We start from the raw sequence: 21476 nt of genomic DNA, 5'->3' as shown, positions 1-21476 counted from the left end.
TTTCGAGACTTTAATTTCGTCTTGAGTTACCCTGTGATGCTGTCACCTTTTTATGATGACATACATGTTCGGGATTGTCTCGATGCCCTGTTTCCTTCTTCTCGATGTGACTTCTTTTGTCACAGCGAAGATCAGAAACAGACCGAGAAGAATGGGGGAAAGGGGGAGGGGGAGTCAAAAAGAAAGAAAGAAAAGAATGGCCCCGGGCAGATTTGAACCGCGCCGACCTTGGCTTTATGTCTTTTAAGAGAGCCACGCTCTTACCTAACTGAGCTACGGGCCCTGTCTACCTTATGATCAGAAATTGTTATGAAGGTAGCAACCAGACAGACTGGACGACTTGAGTCACAGTGCCCAGGCAAAAGCGCAAGGTTTGAGATGACGGTGTTTGTCATCTTGAGGGGGTTCACTTAGGGAGAAGAAGATTTGAGCTTCGTCGAGTCTCTTTTAAGATTCAATAAGTTGTCATTGAACCTAGATGCCCTTCACTAATGTGTTCCGCGTCAGCATGCAAGCATTTGGTCATGTCGGTAATCAAAAGCTACGACAACTGCCTTCGCATATGAAAGAGCAGCAGCGAGGACCTGGCAATTATCAGCATACGCTCTGTCTCCTATTCACCTCGGCCATGTCCAGTCTCTGACTCACCAAGATGTGCATGAGCTGGTGACTAGCCCCGAAAAGATCGAAGCTGCCAGGAAACCATACCTCGGGGAACTGAGCTTGTTAGCAGGACGCACTTCGCTTCATCAGTGCGGAACAGCAGAGACAAACTCACCTTGGTCGAATATATAAAGACCGCCAACGCGTTACACCCCGCCGTGACAGCAACCCATGGCCCGCCGACCCTCGCCCACTCCTCCACCAGCCCAAACACAAAAGCCCCATGAGCGATGGGCATCACGAACGCCATGACGCCGAAAGCAGCGAACAGCGCAGCGCGGTGGTGCCCGAGATGGACGGCGCCCAGGTCCGGTCTCGCGGTCGCCGCCGCGCACAGCACCGCCAGGGCTCCCGTCAGCAGCACGTAGGCGTCGCGGGTTCGAGGGGAGCAGGGGAAGGTGTAGTGCGCCAGAGGCGCGGTCGAGCTCCACATGAGGGCGAGGACGCCGTGGAAATCTGCTTTGATGCCGGCGAGGTAGTAGGCCTCGCTGTGGGACATGAAGGTGTGGAAGCTTTTGTCTCGGTCAGCGATGCTTGCTTTAATGGGTAGATGTTGGTAGGAATGCGTTGACATACGCCGTTGAGAGGACGAAGCATGTTGTCACGCCGAGGGCGTAGATGCCGCAGACGACCACGTCTGAGGTTGAGGCGATGGTCCACCTTGGCGGGATGCCATCGCTGAAGATGAGTAGGGGGAGTAGAGTGAAGACTACGGCGCCGATTATGTGCGAATATATGTTGACTGTGTTTTGTAAGCAAAGCCCTGCAACATCTCATCATGAGAACAGCTGGTGACTTCACTCACTTGTCTCGTTGTGAACATAAGTCCAACTATGGAAGCATCCCCACATTGAGAAGCATGCTTTACTACAAGACGTCAGCACCTTCTGATCTTCAATCACATCATACTTTGACTTACCGATAACCCGACTTAATGTGCTCGCTCCCACATCTGCTTCACAGTCAGCTCGTTCTCATCCAAGTGAAGGTATAGGCTCACTGTTGCCATTCCGCTACAGGCCATGTTAGCAACGAAAGCCCAACTAATCCGATGTCCGACAGAATACTCACGAAGCTCGTCCCATGTAAGCAAAGATATGGCCTTCTTGCCTTTCTCGGACGAGTCGTCTTGGCCTCCCCACCTCCATATCCGGCCCCCGGAGCCGGCCCCGCCCTCCACCGCCGTTCGTAACCTCCGCCGCAGAGCAGACGTCGAGAGAAGCGCCGCCATCGGATACCGACGGTTTAGGGCTCCCAGAGCTTTTCCACGGCTGAATATCTTACTATTATGAAAGATGTCCAATCTCGAATATCCCTTCTCACAGATCCCGCCAGGACAATCGGAGTCGCGCTTAACCCTCGATGTGTCGTCGGTTCCGTCTCCGAATCACCACCCGTTCTTTCGCGAACGGAGAACCGCAAATCAAATGCTGTGAAGCAGGGGTCTGACCTAAAAGTCATCCACAGAGTTCAAACGGTCTCAAAGCTTGCGAGGAGCTGCCATCCATGCCACGATCGCGCCAATCGAACAAATCATAGAAAGCGGTTTCCCAAGAAAATCAACCACGTGGAAAAGATGTATTTTTCGAGAGAGAAGAAGTTTCCCAAAAAACCGTTTTTGTTTCCCTCTTACCCGCCGCAGTCGCCGCCAAAAAGAACCCACCATCCCGAAACCCGCGCCGGAAGCGCGCCGATCCGGCGTGGTCCCGCACATCGTCGCATCTGACCACCGCTTAATGCGACGACGCTGATGCAGACCCATGATTAATGCGCATATAATGGGACCAGGCAGATCATTTTGGACTGACCAACCGATAGAAAGAAACAACTGTGGAAAATTCAAGGCTGATGGCGTTGAGGCCAGAAGGTGGTCACTGGGCAGTTGACGCGACGCAGGGACTGACCCTGGTCTCCATGAGACTTCTCATTCGACGATGTCGAAACATCGTGTTCTACACATAGGAGTGTTTGGCAATTTACGGTCGCGAAGCCGGTCAGTTTGAACAGTCGAAGGGACAGGAAACACCCTAATGAGTTCATGGACTTCGTCTAAATCAATGCTACCCGCTGATGTAAAAGGAGCCGTAAGAAAGACACTGTAGCTCGTTATAGAGATCGAATGACCAAGTTGTCTTCTTCCTGACTCAGCTTTCATGGCAACCGACTGAATGGATAACCATAAGCAGTCGACTCATGAAGCACTTACACTTGATTCCGATGCATTGGATGCAAGTCCCGTCTTCGGTTCTCGTCAGCCCTGCCCAGCACTTATTCGGCCGAATAAGACACCAACTGACCTGATCTTTGGAATGTGAGCAAGATGAACAGTCTGAGCTGGTCCTCTGGTCTGGAACCTAGCATGGAACCTAGCATATTTGATAAACATGAACTACCACGACGCACACCATGGCCTTGGAGCGAAACAAATCATTCAAGTCTGATCAACGCATTTAAATACCGTTCGAGGTCCCGGAAGGACTGCCTCGTCTTCCACCGCCCAGAAGTCATCAAACGAGGAGCCGTATTGGAATACAGAGACCTCCATTGGCTCACTAAGGTATGAATACCGAAAGATTTAGGTCTGTCACAACTAGCAAGAGACTTGAGAAGCGACGTTGATATCCAGCTCAGGGCAGGCGCACTACTGAAGTCTAACAGAAAGACTGAAAACAACCACACTGTCAGATCAAGCAGGCTCCGGAACGAGGGGGCTGATGGATGATGGCGGGTAGAGGGAATTAGATACAGTTTGCAACCCCCTGGAGCTTTTTTGGCAAGTCACTTGCCGCTCAATATTTAAATCCACCAAAAAACGCCAATGCAAACAGGAGAGCCAAGAGACTAGTTTGTCCATTGCCAATAGTTGGCTTCATCGCTAGGACAACATGCAAGCAGTGTCCGCGAGGTCCTTATGGGGAACTGTGTTCCTGCTTTAACATGCTACCTCTTTCATTCTTCTTTTTCTTCCCGCATCTATTCATCACTAGAATGAACCGATAAGTACAAGAATTATGAGGCTAATACTGCCGATCTCAATCCAGATGATGAACGTCAATCCACCCGAGAAGAAAATTACAATAGTATTTGAGACCATATTCCATCTGCAGGCATGACACAATACCTCGTCCTTGGCTATCCTCGACGTCCGACACTTATCCAGCCGCATAAACAACCAAACAGAAAAAGGATACATGTGAGGTAGATTCGTGCCGCTTTGAATAAGTAACCCAAGGCCTCGGAGACTCGGCACGGTAAACTTTCTCAATCGAAACGCCCGGTCTCCAGAAACCTTTCTCTCGCTCGAAGCGCATCATCTCCAAAGAACTCATACACAACATCCTGCCGTCGGATTTATGTAAAGACATTAACGGACATCGAGGCTTTTACGAGCACAAAAAGTCTGCGATATATAAACCCACGTAGCAGGCATCGTGGAGGCCAATTTCGGAGTAGTCTGATTGCTGGATAATAGTCCTCCAGAATAAGGAATCGAGGCGGGAACATCGTGGATCTGGTCGACAATGTGCAGCCATCACCGATATGTCGAGGGAGCATCTCTCTCCTCACGGCGCAGTCTCAGTCCCTCTTCTCCCCGATATTATACACGTCTAGAATAAACCGAGGGGCGCGAGCAAGAACGTGGTGCTGTTGCCGCCGACTGCAATTCACCGACGATATTGGCCGACGTCAAGATATCCGAGGGGAAAATTGATGTCATCTCGCACCACAAGTCAACATCACGGATATAGTTACATTCCTAGGTTCTGCTTCATCCACGGACACCCCTATATATCTTTTTGTAAAATGCCAAACACCCTGATGCAACTCGCACTGAATAATGCGGGTTCATACTCTTCCTATCCGCTAGAAACAGACACATCGCAGTGCGAGTTTGCTTGTGATGGATTCTCGATTCGATCGTATTCTCATTCCGATTTATAGCAAGCTTTCCTCTGATTGCGAAACGACAGAGCAGCCCTGAGCGCCATCCTTGAACACGGGTGAAGAGAAAAGACCCGTTCTCCTCAATCTGCAGAACACAGTCGACCCTGAACAGAACGTGTCGGTAGCGAGAGAACGGACAATGCCGCAATTCAAGAAAGTCTCCATCGTCGTCGTCCACTTACTATTGGACTACGAATACACGGGGACGTCTGCTAGGGAGTACTCTACACTTTCTTCGTTCAAGACTGGAGACGATTAACGTGCTGCAGGATGAAGTTAGTGTAAGAGACAGAGAAAACCATTGTACTCGAAGCGTAGGAATACAAAGACCGGCGGCGAGAATAGGCCCCGCCCTTCCACAAGTCGGAGACGGCAGTGTGCCGGGCATCATTGAAGCCCGGCCCATGCCCAGAGAGTAAGCTCATGTTGAGGCTGAAACGTGATGAGCAGACACACGCAGACGCCAACTCGTTCGTAGTCTCGTGTGGCCCATATCATTTTGCGGTTCTCACTCGTCATCATCTTCAAAATTTGCAGTCTTTGACGCCCTTCTGCCCAACGCAGAATACCACGTGCTCGACAACTCGCCGAGTAGACGTACGGCTACCGTAGCCGTTTCAACCGCCGATCACCAGGCTGACGACGACGACGACGCCTTCCTCTAAAAACCGACCGAGTTCATGTCTCAGAAGGCAGCACATGGCGCCCTTGACCCGAAACGACATGAGAGAGAGGAAAGTACACCATGTGATGCGCCTGGCACAACTGGATATAGCCAGTTGAACGAAAACGTCCGAGGACAATGACAGAAGGCCAGCGCCGCCGTTGAGATCCCATCGCAGTGGTACCCGTCTGCTTCCGGGTGCGCCTCTGAAACGCGTCCAATGTCTCGATATAGCGCCTCTGTATGTCTTGGCAAGCCTCTCTTGTAAGAGGCTCCCATGTTGAGCCTGAATCTTCAACGGTTGCAGATACGTGAAACCGAAATCCTGAAAAGCCACAGGCATCAGCCAACTCTTAGAAGCGCTGGGCAATCGTCACTTGACAGATTGGAGTTTCAACAGATGCGTGGCTTGACGTCTTTTCAAAGGTCAACATCGTTGAGAAGGCCGGTGTTTGTTCATGCAGTGATCGCAAGATGCTGCCAGGCTTCTGGAAAATTACTGTTCGTCGTCTTGACGTCCCGTCAGAGACAACAACCTCCGACCTCCGGGATGAGAACACTGAAGGGATAACGTCACCCGTTTACACGAGTGAGCGGAGCGGCCGCCCTCCCGCCGCCATCGCCATCCGGCCCGGATGCGTGTCCGGACAAAGAACCTCTCTTATCAAGTCCACATCACCAATAAGGCTGACCGGCTCAAAGAACTCTTCAACACTCGGAAGCTGCCCCCGGGTCAGGTCGCGCGCGCACTGGCCAAGTCCCCGATCCAAAGGCGGCCGCCGTCCGCCTCTCGATCTCAGGACGAACGGTTCGGCGGGTCCCGTTCCCAGGCCCGGACTGAGCCCGTGGATTTCGTGGATGCTCGCAAGCCCCGAAGTCGCCCGCCTGACTCGTCATCGGGCCGGGCCTGTCGTGCGAGCGACTCAAGCTGCCGGATGCAGAGGAGCCGAGGGAATGCCAACTCCGGGTTTCTGGGATTTTGATTAATGACGAGAGAGGGTTGCTTAGATGCAAGGTTTGTTGCTTGATGGACCATGCGCAGAGGTTGCCTGTGGAGCTTGAGGAAGGCAGTTGACTCGCCCAGACGAAGGACTGCAACCTCAAACCTCGCGATCAACCTCCGGTTGGGGGTGGAGATGTCACTGTCCACCCGCAAAAATGACCCCAAGACCCTCTCTCGCGGGAGGATCAATTTCAGGCACGAGGCGAGGGGTGGACTGCGTAACGTAACCTCGCCGATCCATTCCTCCGTAGCTGAAGCTCTAGATTTCTGCCGTGTCATACTTTGGTCGACATTCCTGAGCTCACAGGAGACACAACCCGAATGGCTGGGATGGCGTGCCGTCGACGTTCCTTGATGATGTGCAACCGTCCCCAGCTGGTGTCTCAGTCAGGTCAACTAGTGCGACCAGCTGCTGTGGAATCATCGAAGGGCGAAATCCCCGTTTGGGATATTTCCGTCACTTGGAAACTCGACTTCCGGGCAACGAACGGCTCGTATGATGAGAAAGAGGCGAAAAGAGGCGAGCGCCCACAGTTTGTCCATGCTCTGGCCAAGGTCGCGAGTCAAGACCCCCGTCTCTCCACGATTGGAAGAAATACGATGCCCCCAATGCTACCGTGGTTTGAGCTGCCGCTAAAAAAAAGGCGGTTTGTGCTCAACGGCAGGGGGATAAGTTATTTCCTGCGATGATGGCGACTAAGAGAATTGTTAGAACAAGTCCAGGTGGTTGCATGCGTAGGTATGTGAGACATTTGCAAGACTAACGAGATGGTGGGAAAGTCCTGCGGCGGGTGCTGTATCCGTGAAAATCGAGAAAGAACTCATCTCACTTTGAAGCAAGACATGCCTTGCAGCCAAAGAGGGTGTGCTGTCGCTGGCCGATCATCCCAACAGCGTACCGCGTTGGCATGACCGTCTGACCCAAGAATGGTGGCCGCATATGGGTGCAGTTGAATCAGGAAGGAGTACGGATATCAACCTGTCGAGTCCCGAGCCGAAGCTATTGGAGTAGTCTGTCGGCCATACCACAACTTCCACGTTGGCCTGGAGCTTGGCGGATGAAGCAGCAAGCCAATTGATAGGTTGCGCGGCTGCCCGTATCGCTGGATGCTCTGCCATCGTCATTCTCTTGCGTGGAAACATCTATCCGCTTCGCCACGCGATTGACAAGTCACTAAGGAGATTCAGTTTGCTTAGCCGCGAGAGGAAAAAGAAAGCGAACAGCTTAATAGTGTGGAGATTTGAATCCACGCGGAGTGACAGATCAAGGGGTGAACAAGGCACCTCTAGAGGCTGCGTAGCTCAGCTCTGCCCTGCGCTGATGGCCCAACCTCCTGTTCGCTAGCCACATTCGACGTGCCGAGGCAATCTCGTATCTGAATCCGAGAACGACATAGTTTCCTTTGAAGATTACGTATAAAGGTCTCTTGTGAAACATTGACGTTGACTAGAAATGGTCTACTGCTCTTGATTTCCTTGTGTGGAGCAGAGGATCTGATCGGTGCCAGGGGGGAAGATCCTCAGAGGCTCTCAGAATGGCCGACTCGCGGCCATATCTGATCAGTGGTGTCCACGCGACTAGTGATAATGGCACCGGGAATTGCGCGAGGCTGGCGCACAGTTTCGGAAGTGGAATTCCTTGGGACTCGGGAGCTGGTGTTAGCAGTGTGAGGATAGCAGTGTGGGAATATCAGCCATGACGATACCGTCTTCAATAGGAATGGGCAACCTGCTCTAGCGTGAGCCGTGTCAGCAACGAGGAGCACCGTTGACACCAGGCCGTCATTCGGCCCCGGATTGGGGTGCTTTGTCCGCTCCTTAAACCCGTCTGTAATCAGGCACCAACCCTGATCCCAGTTGCTTCCGTTTGCCCTGCGAGATTGGCGACATTTGGCCAGGGGCGCATACATTAGTTGAAGCAGACATATTGACTGCATTTATTCGCACCAAGTACCGTGCCGGAAAAGGGGACAAAGCCACGGTGATCCGAAGCCATGAAGATGACGACGGAGTGAAGGGGCCAAGATTCGTTGTTCAAAGGCCTGGGTTCCTGCAGACCTGATATGCAGAGGCCGAGATGGGAAAGTAGCGTGATAACCAGACGGCCAGAGCAATCAAAGGGATCCATTTAGTGTTGCTCTCGCACGGAAGCACCTCAATCGGAATCGGGCCTCTGCCGAAGGACCGGAGCGTTCTGAAAGAGTACACCAGCTGCTCTTCAATTCGACTCGGTTCAGTGCCGCGGGCAATTTCATGAGCAAGGAAACGTCGGCTGCAAGGGCATGTCCAAACCAGGACTTGGGCCGCAGTTGATTGCCGGAACTTCTGGTGCAGAGGGCGCCAGTCGACACCATCTTGGAACGTTGTGGTGTTCAGAGCCCTTGCTAGATATTCCACATGACCAGTGATTTTTTGCCCGACAGGCCAGCTTCCGCCAGGGACGAGCGGCGTAGAGTGGTCTAGCTCAGGACTCAGGAGGCGCGGATTTCAGGGCAAGGCAGTTCGGATGGGTCTTCGGAGGTCTTGGTACTCTGCGTGCATTGCGATCTCCGCAATGGTGCAGAATCATGGCGAAGAAGCCGGCGAATCGGCGGAGTCAGGGACGGCTTGAACTGACCACGCCCGAATTCCGACCAGGTGCCTAGTGTTAGTCCATGACGGTGACTAAGTCAGTCCGGTCAGGCGCGGTGCGGTGCGGTGCAGGCTGAAAGTCAGAGAGGCCACATGGGCTTTAGCTTTGGCAATGGCTAGCGTCGATGGATGATGCGATGCAACGCGATGCCATGCCATGCGGTGCCTGCATGAGTTGCATATCTGAGGGCGCCCGCCCAACTGCAGCCTCGACCGAAAAGATGCTGCCGTGCTGGAGCTGGAAAGGCCGGACCTCCATTAACACTGCAGCGCGCAGAACGTAGGTTCGGAATTCAAGCGCTGTACGTAGTCTTCAGCGAGACCTGGGGTGATGATGGCGGAAAACGTGTGAAGGACGGGTGGGGATTGAAAAGGGACGGTTCGGTCCCTGAGATCCGCAAGGTCCGCCGTGAGGGTTCGTTGGCGAGATGAGGCGAAGCGAAGCACGACTTGTGAAGGGTGTCCAGCGTTGTCGCGGCACCGCAGCGGTAAGACTGGGAGGATGAATTGCCAGGTCGATGCAGCATGGTTCGATAGTGATGTTTCTGAAGTAGCGGTGGGGGAGCACGTATGGGGATTCCCATCGAACGACTTCAGTCACTCTGACAACAGCCTTGATCGTATAAGTGACAAAAGCCTCCGGACGCCCAGTCCCCTATTTTTATCGACGGATAAGGGCGCAGGCCATGACCCGCGAGTGATGGCGTATTGCACTGGTCTGGAGGCTTGAGAACAGAAAGCATGCATGGAAGACTACTGCGCGATGGGTGAGCTAGCGCAGAGAAGCCGGTAAAATCAGGTAGCAGGAGCCAGAAGCCGCGCTCGCCGTTCCTTGCTGGTGCTATGCGATTCGCGAACCAGAGTGTACCAGTTGATGGTCTGAAGTCTGGGACAGAATTAGAGGGGAGAGAATCCGGCGGCGATTCGGACTGGCGTTACGCAGAACAGGAGTCGTCTCGCGGGTGCCACCTGTTGGAAACGCGGGAGGTCCTGAGACTGAGAGACGGGACGAGGTCTTGGATTTCGGTGGGCGAGTTTGAATTCCTGGTGAAGGTATCCGCATCGGCGAGAATGTGCCTGCAACACCGAAGTAATAGCCTGCGTACCCTGCATGGACTTGACTCTTGAGGTGAGGTTCGGCGGAGATGGGAAAGTGAGTACGACTCCACATGTATCAGGGCTTCCCGGCGTGGTGCAGAGGCGTCTCGGTACCAGAGCGGCGGCAACTGATGGCGGTCGATGACGGTGAAGTGTGTTGGAGTTGTGGTTCAAGCCTCGAAGCGAAGGCCGTTCCTTTTCCAGATGCGGTTCCAGCGGCTGACTTGTAGAACTCGGGGAGTGACCCGAATGCCGAGATAGCATGTCCCGTCTTGTCTTGCATTGCATTGGATGAAAGGCGGCCTGAAACTGTGCGACGGAGGGTGCCTGAGTGGAATGGTTTGGACGAAGGGTTTGGACGATGTCGATGTCATGAGATGAGTTCAGTCCGTCTCGGGGCCCGAAAGCAAGAGGCGTGGATGGCACCGCCGTGATGGACGTTGAATGAGGCGTCGATTACTTGTCTCCGACGTTGGGAGAAGAGACCAAAACCGAATATTCGGTGTAGGAATGTCAAAGGATACCTAGGTATGGAAGGTCGGCAGCGAGACATTGGATCGGGTGGATCGTGAAGCTGTGGCTCCCGTCTTTTTCGCTGTTTTCAGAAGATTTGGTGAAGACTGACGCGCTGGCTGCACCAAGGGAAAAAAAAAAGATTCAGATGGAGAGGGAATTGATTGACAGACAGGGGGGAGGTGGGAGACTGCGAGCAAAGATGGTGGAAGGGGGGACGGGACCCAACACAGGGTGCCAGGTCCAGGTCCAGGTCCAGGTCCAGGGGTAGGGCCAGGAAGGGCGTCGCATGGGGCAGACAGGGCCCAAGGGCGGGCTAGCGTGCCTGGCATGTTTCTCTTTTAGCGATGGAAGTTTTCGAGTGTTTCCGCCCCTCTCGAAGTCTAGAGGAAGCGTCACGATGCGGTCCTTGTGGTTCTTGTGTGGAGCAGACGGCGGTCCACGTCCAGTGTCGTTTTTTCCCAGGTTGTCACTGACGATGGAAGCCGCGTCCACACCTTGTCTTGACCAGATGGCAGATCAGAGCCTGTGAGATTAAATTGTTGAGGTGATTGATTCTATGAGTGTGAGATGAGGCAGGTGTTGCTAGCCAGGCTCCTGCTCAAGATTCAAAAAGAGTGAAATAATCTTTAAGTGCATAATGTAGGTAATGCAGGAAGGTACGGATAGGAAGAAGCGGTACGTACCGCTTTCAATCTTGTCTCTTCCGCTCTTCTCCATTTTTACGCCGTAAGATATCTCCTTGGAGTATCCATTTCACGATGCTCATTGGCCTGTAGGAAATGCTAGGGAAATTTTCCCAGATGGAAAAGGCATTCGAGGCAGGAGCCGCAAGGGGGCAAGGAACACTGAACGGACAGAACCTGCCCTGAACCCGGTACTTGCGGGCTGCACTTGCCGTCAGAAGGTGTCCAGGTGGTTTTCGTACAGGCAGAGAGGCAGGTACCGTTCGTTGTTCGTTCCTTCCTGCCATTTCTCTCCTCCCCCAATTTGATTTGAACCACCCCTGCCCCTGGAGGCGAACGCACCCTTCCTGCTTCCTGTGCCTGCTTCCTGCAAGTTGGAGGGGCCCAGCCAGCTGCTGCTGCTTCTGCTTCTGCTTCTGCTGCGCTTGTGGACTGCCACTGCAACTGCAACTGCGGTTGAGAGTGCGTGTCTGGCTCTGGCTGCCCGGCTTTTAATTTCGCCTACTGCATTAAACGGCCGCTTGCTTCGAATGCTCCGGTCTCTTGTTTCTTGCCCTTATGTTTTCCTCTCTCCTTCTCTGCTAGCACCGTGAGTGACTCTTGCGACTCCGTGTTATTGCGGGCGCGTTGTGGACTGGTTGACTGGCCCGTCTCCTCCCTCGTCCTCAACCTCCGAATCGTAATCAACGACCCCTCCAGATCTTATCCACTTCATTCGCTGTTATTAACGTCAATTTTAATCCTAAAAAGTCTCTCTGGTTCCCTCCGGCAGAATCATCCATTACATTGCATGTTTGCATTGCACTACCGGCCGCCCTTCCATCCCCCTTCCACATACGTACGTGTACTCTGTATCTTAATTCCTCCTGCCTCTCACCGATTCTTTTACCTTACCCTCCGTACCTTACTCACTCCAGCTATTCCAACGGCTACTGATAACTGAGGCACCAGGCACATTGACCTTCTTCTCAAACCACACCTCACCTCACGCCTCACGCCTCACACCTCACCTCATACCGTGCCTTAGTAACTCTCACCCCCCTTCTTCCACCCCTCCCCTCTCTGGTTGGCGCCGCCCCCCTCCTTCATATCCTTCCCTTCACCTTACTATTACCTACGAATACCTGCCCTACGCCATCTCGGCCTCGTTTCTTCTTCCTTCAAGTCACCCAATTCTCTCTGTTTCAACGCGAAGGTTGTTTATCCACGCGCAAGCCGGGGGCGCTGGGGAGATCTGGGAAACGATCTTCTGTACGCATACGGATACTGGTCCCTTTGTGCAGAACCCACCGTTTCGACATTCGACACCACCATTCTTTACCAACATCATCAACGCTTGTTTCTTCAGTCGTTGCTGCAACTGCAAACTGCAAATGCAACTGCGACTGCATGCGCCAACGCTGTCATATCCTTAACACCCTCCAACATCTCTCCGTCCTCCGTCCTCCGTCCTCCGCACCCCAAAAGACGACGACCAGCTTCACCCCCTTTCAGGATGCTTCTTTAATCCTATACTTGACTTGATACCCAATTCTTTTCTCCCTAGGGCTACACTGCCCCTTCCCTCTCCCTCTCTCCTGCCACCTCGACAGCCTGGCCGCCATGGAAACCTGCGAGGGTTTCCTCTTAATTCCCCCTGATCGGGGCCAAATCCTGGGCCGCGCCATATGGAAGGTATGAATCCCCAGCTCGTCCGCTTTGTTTTGCTTTTCCGCTGTCTTCATGTGCCTGACACCTTCGTACCAGCCTCGATATGTTGTCGTCGGGGGTCGCAACGTCCACAGAGAAGGCGTTACCAGTCCTACCTTCTCCCCAACTAGCTCCACCGGTCGTACAAACGGCGCCGCTCCTCCCAAGATCCAACCGAGGCCCATCGCCATCGACGACTACCACATCACCATTTTCAAGTCAAAGGTAAGAATCAACACGACAGAGTTCTCCGGCCAAAACCTAAGCCTCTCGAACTTGCAGGACGACTGGGAGCCTTCCTATCAGTACCCCGTCAGCTCCGTCATCGATTGCCAGGTGCAAATGCTCGCCCACCGCAAACAAGGTCCCGTCTTGCCCACTCTCGTCATCACAATCAACGACAAGGAGAAGAAGCGCCGTTCCAGCAGAGCTGCCGGCCTCATGTCCAGCAAAGAATCCTCCGCCACCACCCTATGGTTTCGCACCCCTCCCGACGACCACCACATCAGCCTCCACGAATGGGCGCGCTTCATTATTTCGAGAAAGCTCCCCATGAGCCCCGAGGAGAGTCCAGCCTCGCCGTCTTTCACCAACCCGTTTTCGCCCCAACAACGGTCCCGAGATGCTTCCGACTACTTCCCGCGACCGCCAAGCGGAAACCCAAACCCCAACCCTCGCACAACTCTGCACCATAAACCGTCGACGCAGACCTACTCAAGTCGGGAACGCCCAGTCACCTTTAGTTCCGACTCTCCGAGCCTGCGCTCGAAACGCAGTGATGTCTCGTCGCCAACGAGTATGCATCACCCTGCTGGTATGGGCTTTGCGATGCCCGATCCCAACAAGTACACCACGGTACTCCCAAGCGACATTCCGTCTCCTATCACCACCATGAGCGACTACCAACAGAGCGAGTTTATTGAGGGTTGGACCGCTGCCCAGGGACGGTCGTCGACTGTCAGCTCTCCGATTCGCGGAAGGGGCAGCGTGAGCTCCGGGGGACCTCAACCTTTCCCAGGAGCCGACTCCAGCTCGCCGCCCGCCCCGCGGGAGACAATTCTGGACAGAGCTTTCCAGCTCAGGTGCATTCCTGGGTCCGAACGCGAGGTTCCGGGTGAAGAGAAACTGACGTCCTTGGCTCGATTTGATGCATTGATGAGAGAGGCAGACGCAAAGAGACGCCAGCAAGTCAAGGCGGCAGAGGCCGAGAGGGCTGCCATGCAAAGTGCTTTCGACATGGACGAGGACTCGTCTGAGGAAGACCAGGATTCCGATGACGACGAAGACGGGGAGCCAGACGAGTACGCGCATGAGACGGACGTGAACGGCAATCGCCACACGTTGATTGCCCCCAACGCTCAGCGTGCCCTCGAATACCTTTCCAACCGCCCGGAAAACCCACTGTCGCCTCGCTCACCCGTGATGAGGAGCTCACCAGCCAACTTCAGCGTTCCGTTGCAGGCGCCCACGCGCCCGCACACGGCACATTCCAGAATGCGGCCGAGCACAACGTCAAGGACATACAGCCAGCCTCAGCCAATAGGCCAAGAAAGGCTTGACGTCCCAACCTCATCAACTGGTAAGATATCCGAAGAGAGCCTCTCCCGAGCCAATGGAGAGAAGCGAACGTCCGGCTCCAGCGCCAAGCGACTCAGCTTCACCGAGTTCACCAAGCGTCTCTCCAGCACCAGCAGCTTACTTCTCGTCCAGACCAACACGAGCGGCGGGAGCAGCTGCGGAAGCAGCGAGTTCGACCCAAGTCCATCACAGGTACCCAAAGGTACTTTGAACGCTAGAGGCGTCCCCCCAAGACCCCGTGATCTGGAGCGAGAGGAACACGAACGACGGTGCGGGTGGCGGAACAGCGTAGGCTTCGCCGAGGGCGGCCTGATTTGACGGCGCGGCCCATCAACAACTACTATCAACACTATCATCTTCTATCCCTCGACTTTTTGGACTTTTCCAACTTCAGCCAATATCCGACTCATCCACTTTCAATCCGTCATCAACCACAATCGATTATACCCGACTCATTCACGCCGCAACATAGTTGACGTACATGTTGTACGATTTTTGATCTGACGATACCACTGTTTGCATCTCATGACGACTTATGATCTGGGTTCACAGTACAGGACCCGGCGTTTGATATCCGTTCTTGTTTATTACATTACTTTCGCAGTCGGGCCTTTACACGTTACCTAAGGGGGGAGGATTCTCGGATGAAGCAGCATCGTCAAGAACAGGTGACCGGGGCGGCATTATCCCTTTTACAACATGCATGCGCAGCCGGGGAGCACAAGGCGGAAGGCATGTGGGACGTCACATAAGAGACCCTGATTTATTTTTTGGAGCAATTTACGCGTTCAGATGAACATATAGATACGTTGTAGTACAGAGTGGACGATTTACCTTCACGAAAAGCTAATGAAATATGGCCTACATACATACACCCACGTCTCCTCCCTGATCTCATGACGTTCGTCTCCCTTGGCAACCGGGCGCCAAATCCTCATTTCGTTTCACACCCCTCGACGCGTCGACTCGGTCCCCTGAATTCGAACCCTCGGCATTGGAGAGCGGTCAACGGGATACCTTCTCCTTTGGTAAAACCGTCGCGTCCCGCCCATGTGGCCCCCCGAGATCAACGCCCGCACACTGCAGCCCCAAATTCCCGTTCCGATTCCCGCAGATCGACGTCGTGAACTTCCTCTTTCACCGTCCAGTTTCCACCGCAAAAACTCGTCCTCATCAGCGTCGGACCTTGTCCGTTCGTGCCGTCTTGCAAAAAAAATCCGAAAGGGGGCGTTCGTCATTCTTTCTCCAGCGCGCCAATCACCCCAGTAAACATTTCGCAGAGCCCACCTTCCTCTCTCCGCTTCCAGGGTCCTCAGAGAGAAGGGAAGAATTTCCCCCTGGTCACGGTATCTACCGCTCAACACCTCCAATCACGTAACGGCGAAAATCTCTTACACCACGCTTGTCGTTCGCCACGCGGGCTAATATCGGTGTAAGTCGCTTTTTTTTTCTGTCTCTCTTCTCGCGCTTCTGACCTTGTCGTGCACGAGCTCTCGTCGATAACAGCCAGGCCCTGTCGGACGGACCGCGGTGCCCAGGGAGTAAAGTCAGGGAAGAGAACTGGCGAGGCATGGTTGCTTGTGCACAAGTTGGTCTACGCTTCAAGCCAGGGATTCACGAAAATTTCTTCTTCTACGGTTTCCACCACAAGACTATACACGCTAGAAGACTATACGAACACACTAGAACGTCCAAGGAAGAAGCGGGAGAAGGCTGTTCTGTACACTAGAGCAGAGCAAGGCAACCCAGCCCGGCTCTCCGGTCCCGCGTACGGAGGGCGGTGTAAGGGACTGTGCAGGCGGCCGGGGAGGGGATGGGGGGCGGAGAAGGTTGCGGCCGGTGCCGAATGTCACCTTACCTTGGGTAGGTTGGCCACGGACGGGACGGTTTCAAAGATTCCAGACCCTCGCGATGCAGAGCGAAATCCAGGGGCCGTTGGGTGTGGTTGTAAGAGGGATGAAGCGGTTACGATGACGGTGAGTGTGAGGGCGTCGAACGAAGCCTTGCAAGTCGTGTTGAGTAGTCAGTCAGGCTGTGAAACCCGGCCGTTGTATTAAGATCCTTGTGGCTGGCGTGAGTAATGGTCGAAGGGTGCTGCTCGTAGAGGCGGTGAACGTTGGGGGTTTACGACGGACAGGTCACTAACAGTCAAGACGATGGTTCCCTCTAGGGTGAGTACGTGTGTGTTGACTCAAAATGAAATGTTTTGGCTTTTGTCTTCTCAAAAAAAACAGAAGCCTCGAGAAGAGATGACGCTTGTCAGCTATGCGTGCCTCTATGACACGCTCTTGTGTATGGCCATGCTTTCGTTTCGGTCCGGACCGGGCGCGGGGAGCGGGCGGCTGTCTGCTCATGAGCCGGCCCCGGCTCTGCATCCGACGATCTAATCTGATCGAGTTCGGTGACGCTCATCCCATCGTGTACGCCTCATTACGTCTTTTCAAGAGATAATCCCATCCGCTCGCCTCCTATTTTCCTGTTTGACGACGCTATCCTACGCCTTTTATCCATCCTGACCCCTACGTGTTCCTTCGGTTCGCTCACGGCGACGGGATTTTGTGCCAACTGCCCATGGAAAAGACAGCGTTGTCCGGCAGGCCCAGTCCACCTCTAGGTAACTCCTCCTACTGCAGGTACTGCTGCAGGGCGGCCTGCTGCTCGGGCGTCAAACGCGTGTTGACAAAATTCAAGATGGCACCGTTGTGGCGCTGGTTCGCAGAGCTGATATAAGCGCTGACCCACGGGGCAACCGTGGTGACCTCGGGGTAGTCGTCACGTACAATCGGCCTGCACGTGTTCAACGCCGTGTACGAGAGTCCGAAGCCGATGTCGTCCACGTCAGCTTCGGCAATGAGCTCATCACCGAGGCCAGCAGTCATAACCGGAGGGTTTACCAACAACGCAAGGAGAATCTTGGCAGTGTTGGCCCAACCCTTGGCAAACTTCTGAGCGAAGGCCTGGGAATCGCAGAGAACCTTGGTGAGAGAGACCACTGCAAGTTTGCGGTCGACAGGTCGCGCAAGCTTCTCCGTCTCGCCCAAGACGAACGCGGGGTACACCTTGGCGAAAATGCCCTCCTGGATCTTCTCGGAGTGCTGCATGAAGTAGTCGGCACCATAGCCGGACTCGAGGCGGGCAGAGATGAGATGGAAGAACCGCGCAAAGCGCAGCTTCAGAGAGTCGGCTGGGGCGCCTTGCAACTTGGCGAACGTGAGATTGAGAATGGTGCCGAAGTATTGGTCAACAACGCCGCTGCTTTCCTGTCAGTGATCGTTCGGAATTATGATTCCAGGCGGAGACTTACGGCTCAAACGACTTTACAACCGCCTCCAGAATATCGAAGGCGTACAGTTGGTACTTCTTCGTGTTGAGGAGGCGCTGGAAAATGCCGAGAATCTGCTCGAGCTTGTTCTCCGAGACAATGTAGGCAGCAGTTGCCGGAATGACGGCTGACAAGAGTCTCGTGCAAGCAGGAACGTTGCCCTTGGTGTCCCACAATGTCGGCTCAAGCAAGGGGGACAGGAAAGCCTTGTAATTGTCGGAAATGGCATCTCGGGGACTTGACTCTAGAAGCAGTGCCAGAATCTGGAAAATGTACTGAAGGAATTCTACGACCGGTCAGCGAAGTGCGGCAGCAGGGCTTCAAGAGTTGACATACCTGAGACGTCTTCCACCAAAATCTGGTTGAACGGCTCCCACAGTCGCTGGTTGAACAGTGCTGCGCTTGTTGAAGAGCAGTATCTGACAAGCGCACCCAAGGCCTCAAAGTGGTAGTAGTAGAAGCGGGGGTTGCTGGGGTTTTGCTTGATCATGTTGGTGATGGCAACCAAGTGGGTAAGGATACCCTCGGCAAGCGGTGCTGCTCCATCCTTGATGACGATAAGAATTCTCATGACACATCTCATCAAGAACTCATTTTCCTGCAACTTGGCAGGAGTTCTCTCCTTCTCAATGAGCTTGAACAGGTGGTCAAGCAGGTCCTTCGCAAACGGCTGGATGTCCTCGCGAGGGAACATAGCCTTGCCAGAGTCATCAGACAGGAAGAGAAGACGCTCAACCGCAATGGCAGCGTAGGAGTAGACAACATAGTTGTCTGAAGCCAGGTTCTGAATAAGAGGGGGAAACGCCAACTTCCATTGCTCCTTTGTCAACTGGCTGCGGAAGGTGTGGAGGTACTTGATGGCGTCAACCTTGGAGATGGGCTCCACGCCTGCACTCGCCATCAGGTCCGATGCGATGTGCTGCTCAAAGAAGTCAACGACGTTGACCAAAGAGTTGACCGTCTTAACACCTTGAGCGGCCGTTACCGAACCCTTGGCAGCAACGGAGATGAACAGGTACACCGCGGTGTCCTTCGCCTTCCAGTCGGACTTGCCCTGTTCCAAGTAGTGGCTAATGTACTTGTAGACAACGCCAGTGACCAGCTGCTCGTACTTCTCTTGCAGTCTGCGGAGGAAGTCAGTAGCGGACCGGCGCCTGGAGTCGGTGTCGGAACCCTCCAAATCACGACGGATGAATTCGATGGGTTCATCCTCAAACAACTCCAAGTCGGACTCGCGCAGAGCGACATTGGGCAGGATGACCTTTTCGACCACTTGGCCCAGAACCTCCTCGTTGGCAAAAACACCAGAGTGCTGGGAGGTGCCAGCAACAGCGGTCAAAAAGTGCAAAGCCTTGCTGACCAGCAAGTCGTACTTGGTCTCGGATCCGATGCTGGACAGCAGGTTCCAAGCATTTGTGATAAAGGGCTCGGTGTACTTGCTGAAGTCCTCGTCGTACTTCAGGGTGTAGAGCTCCAGAGCCTCGCAAATGTCCGCCTTGACGTTGTCGACCACACTAACTTCGGTATCGTCATCGGTTTCGAGAATCGGGTTCGTGTAGGTGAGGTACTTGTGCAGGAGTTCCGAGATGGAAGCGAGGTGCTCCTCGAAGATCGGGGGCATGTCGTGTGACGAGAGGTCGTAGAAGATCTTGATCATGAGGCTCAGGCACTCGAACCAGCTCTTCAGCGCGTCCTTGTTCTGGGCGTTTTTGGTGATCTGCTCGTCGGTCTGCACCAGCAGCTGCACGAAGGGCTGTGCGAACGTGCTAATAACATGGTTGATCTCTGTGTACAACTCGTCGGTTCTGAAGAGGGGTCGCCAACGGACGAAGATGGAGTGGGCGACCTCGAGCACACCGATGTTGACTTTGGGATCGACGGGGGAGAACTTGGCGACGAGTTCCTGAGTCAGGGACTGCCAGCGCTCCCAGAAGTCGGAGTCGGCAATGATGCTGATAGCATCACCGAGCTGGGTCTGGATAGCGGGCGGGCAAGAGATCATCAGGTTAAGGAGCTGGGACTTGATGGTTTGGACCTCGTCGTCGGGCAGCTTGTAGTTGCCATCAGCGTCGACATAGTTGGAGCGGATGAAGTTTTTGAAGGCCAGAGCGGCGGCCAGACGTGTCTTGAGTGGCAGTGATTCTGAAGCAACGATGTTGAGCAGCTGAAGCGAGTATTGGGGCTTGGCTTGCTCGGCCTTGAGTGCGTTCTCGGCTGTTTGGCGGTTTGTTTATTAGCAATGCAAACAACGTTGGCGGGGTAAGAGGACAGTGAATAGAGTACCTTTCTTGTGAGTACTGGGGTCTAAAGTAGCATCCAGCAGCTGGGCGATGGTGCCCATTTGGGAGGCCATCTTGACGAAGTTCGCAGCGTCGGGAAGGGGTATTGGTGACGATGTTGCGGAGGAATGTTTTGTCGTGGACACTGCCTGCGCTGAACTTTTTGGGGATGGGATGTGTTGCTGTGGGGGACGAGGCTACCAACGGCTGCCTTCCATTTGGAAAAAGAGATGGAAAGTACTGTGGGGCGGCCGTCATTGGCTAAGGTGTGACGGGACGGAATAGAAAGACCGGGAATGGAAACGCCTGCCGGGGTCTTCGGAAAAACTGCCGGGGGCAAGACCGGGACGACCTGGCCCGTGCCCGATGTCCACGGGTTCACCCAGACGAAGAATGAAGACGCCGTTTGGCCGTCTGGCTTGCCGCAAGAATAACAAAGCCTGAAACTGCTGAAGAAATTCCTGCAGTGAATGCAGGACTTTTACGGGGGATCTGTAGGGTAGTACTTCACATCAGAAGCGGAAAATAGACCACTGCCCAGAAAACAAAAGCCCGTCTGCGAAACAGCTTGGAAGAAATCGATGACATGGCTATTCTCGAACTCAGGCCTATCCGTGCCGACCGCCGGATGCTCCCGACATTTGGTTGCCTGTGCCCGACATTTGAGCCGGACGGGACCGGCCCCGACGCCGTGGCTTAATCGGGGGATACGGAATAAAGTGAATACATAGCTCAACGGTCTTCACTCCTGGTCAAGTACTTCAGGGGTAACAACGGATATTGGAGATTGCACTATGGATAACAGCAGCAAAGATAGGCCTAGAGGTAGCGAGGAGTAGTTGCAGGACTGTACCCAAGGTAAAGCGGGACTGCAGATGACGCCACACCTAGGTATCGTCATAGGGCGATGACGGAATAACGTTGGTGCGAACCTTGCATATCGTGGTTGGATCAGCTGGCCCATCTCAGGTGGGGCACTGACTTGCAACGGGGAAAGAGCGCATCAGGGAGCTCACGAACTGTTGGTTCTTGCTGCAGGTACTTGCCCCCCTAAAAAACTGCACTACCTCCACCCCATCCCCCTGACCACACAGAAGCCCAGCCCTGCACCGACTGACGGGATCAGCATTCAAGTTTTCCTCCAAGCAATTCTGCTAGTTGCACCACCAGAGAACCGACAGAGTCCGCCGTGCTATTTGATGTTGTGATAGCGCAGCAGCAGCTCCCGAAGACTTGGCACGACAGACAACAGACAGTCGCCGGACCCAAACCACCAACACACCACCGACCGACCGACCTTGTTCAGTCGGACCGGACCTGACCTTGGTTCCAGTCGCAGCCGGGGACCTTGCTACGTGAGCGTGAGGTGCGGCGTGCCCCCCCTCCCGCTTCCACTCGCTCCCAC

The 21476-nt window shown here is 54.1% G+C and overlaps 3 protein-coding genes across 3 annotated transcripts; 1 reads left to right on the top strand and 2 right to left on the bottom strand.

The window, feature by feature from the left end:
• Positions 1-503: 503 nt before the first annotated feature.
• CkaCkLH20_07561 (uncharacterized protein) lies at positions 504-1894 on the bottom strand (the record flags this gene model as incomplete). Its single annotated transcript, XM_038890278.1, has 8 exons — positions 504-584; positions 649-717; positions 779-1175; positions 1240-1405; positions 1469-1530; positions 1583-1615; positions 1664-1676; positions 1735-1894. The coding sequence occupies 8 exons, from the start codon at positions 1892-1894 to the stop codon at positions 504-506; spliced, it is 981 nt and encodes a 326-aa protein (XP_038744328.1).
• Positions 1895-12925: 11031 nt separating this feature from the next.
• Positions 12926-14788, top strand: CkaCkLH20_07560 (uncharacterized protein; the record flags this gene model as incomplete). Its single annotated transcript, XM_038890277.1, has 1 exon — positions 12926-14788. The coding sequence occupies one exon, from the start codon at positions 12926-12928 to the stop codon at positions 14786-14788; it is 1863 nt and encodes a 620-aa protein (XP_038744327.1).
• A 2306-nt stretch (positions 14789-17094) lies between these two features.
• Positions 17095-20145, bottom strand: CkaCkLH20_07559 (chromosome segregation protein; the record flags this gene model as incomplete). Its single annotated transcript, XM_038890276.1, has 4 exons — positions 17095-17722; positions 17775-18078; positions 18129-20006; positions 20076-20145. The coding sequence occupies 4 exons, from the start codon at positions 20143-20145 to the stop codon at positions 17095-17097; spliced, it is 2880 nt and encodes a 959-aa protein (XP_038744326.1).
• Between the last annotated feature and the right edge of the window lie 1331 nt (positions 20146-21476).

Source organism: Colletotrichum karsti (genome assembly GCF_011947395.1).
Source record: "Colletotrichum karsti strain CkLH20 chromosome Unknown Scaffold24, whole genome shotgun sequence".
Classification (NCBI taxonomy): Eukaryota; Fungi; Ascomycota; class Sordariomycetes; order Glomerellales; family Glomerellaceae; genus Colletotrichum; species Colletotrichum karsti.
This window is presented reverse-complemented; position numbering and strand designations above follow the sequence as displayed.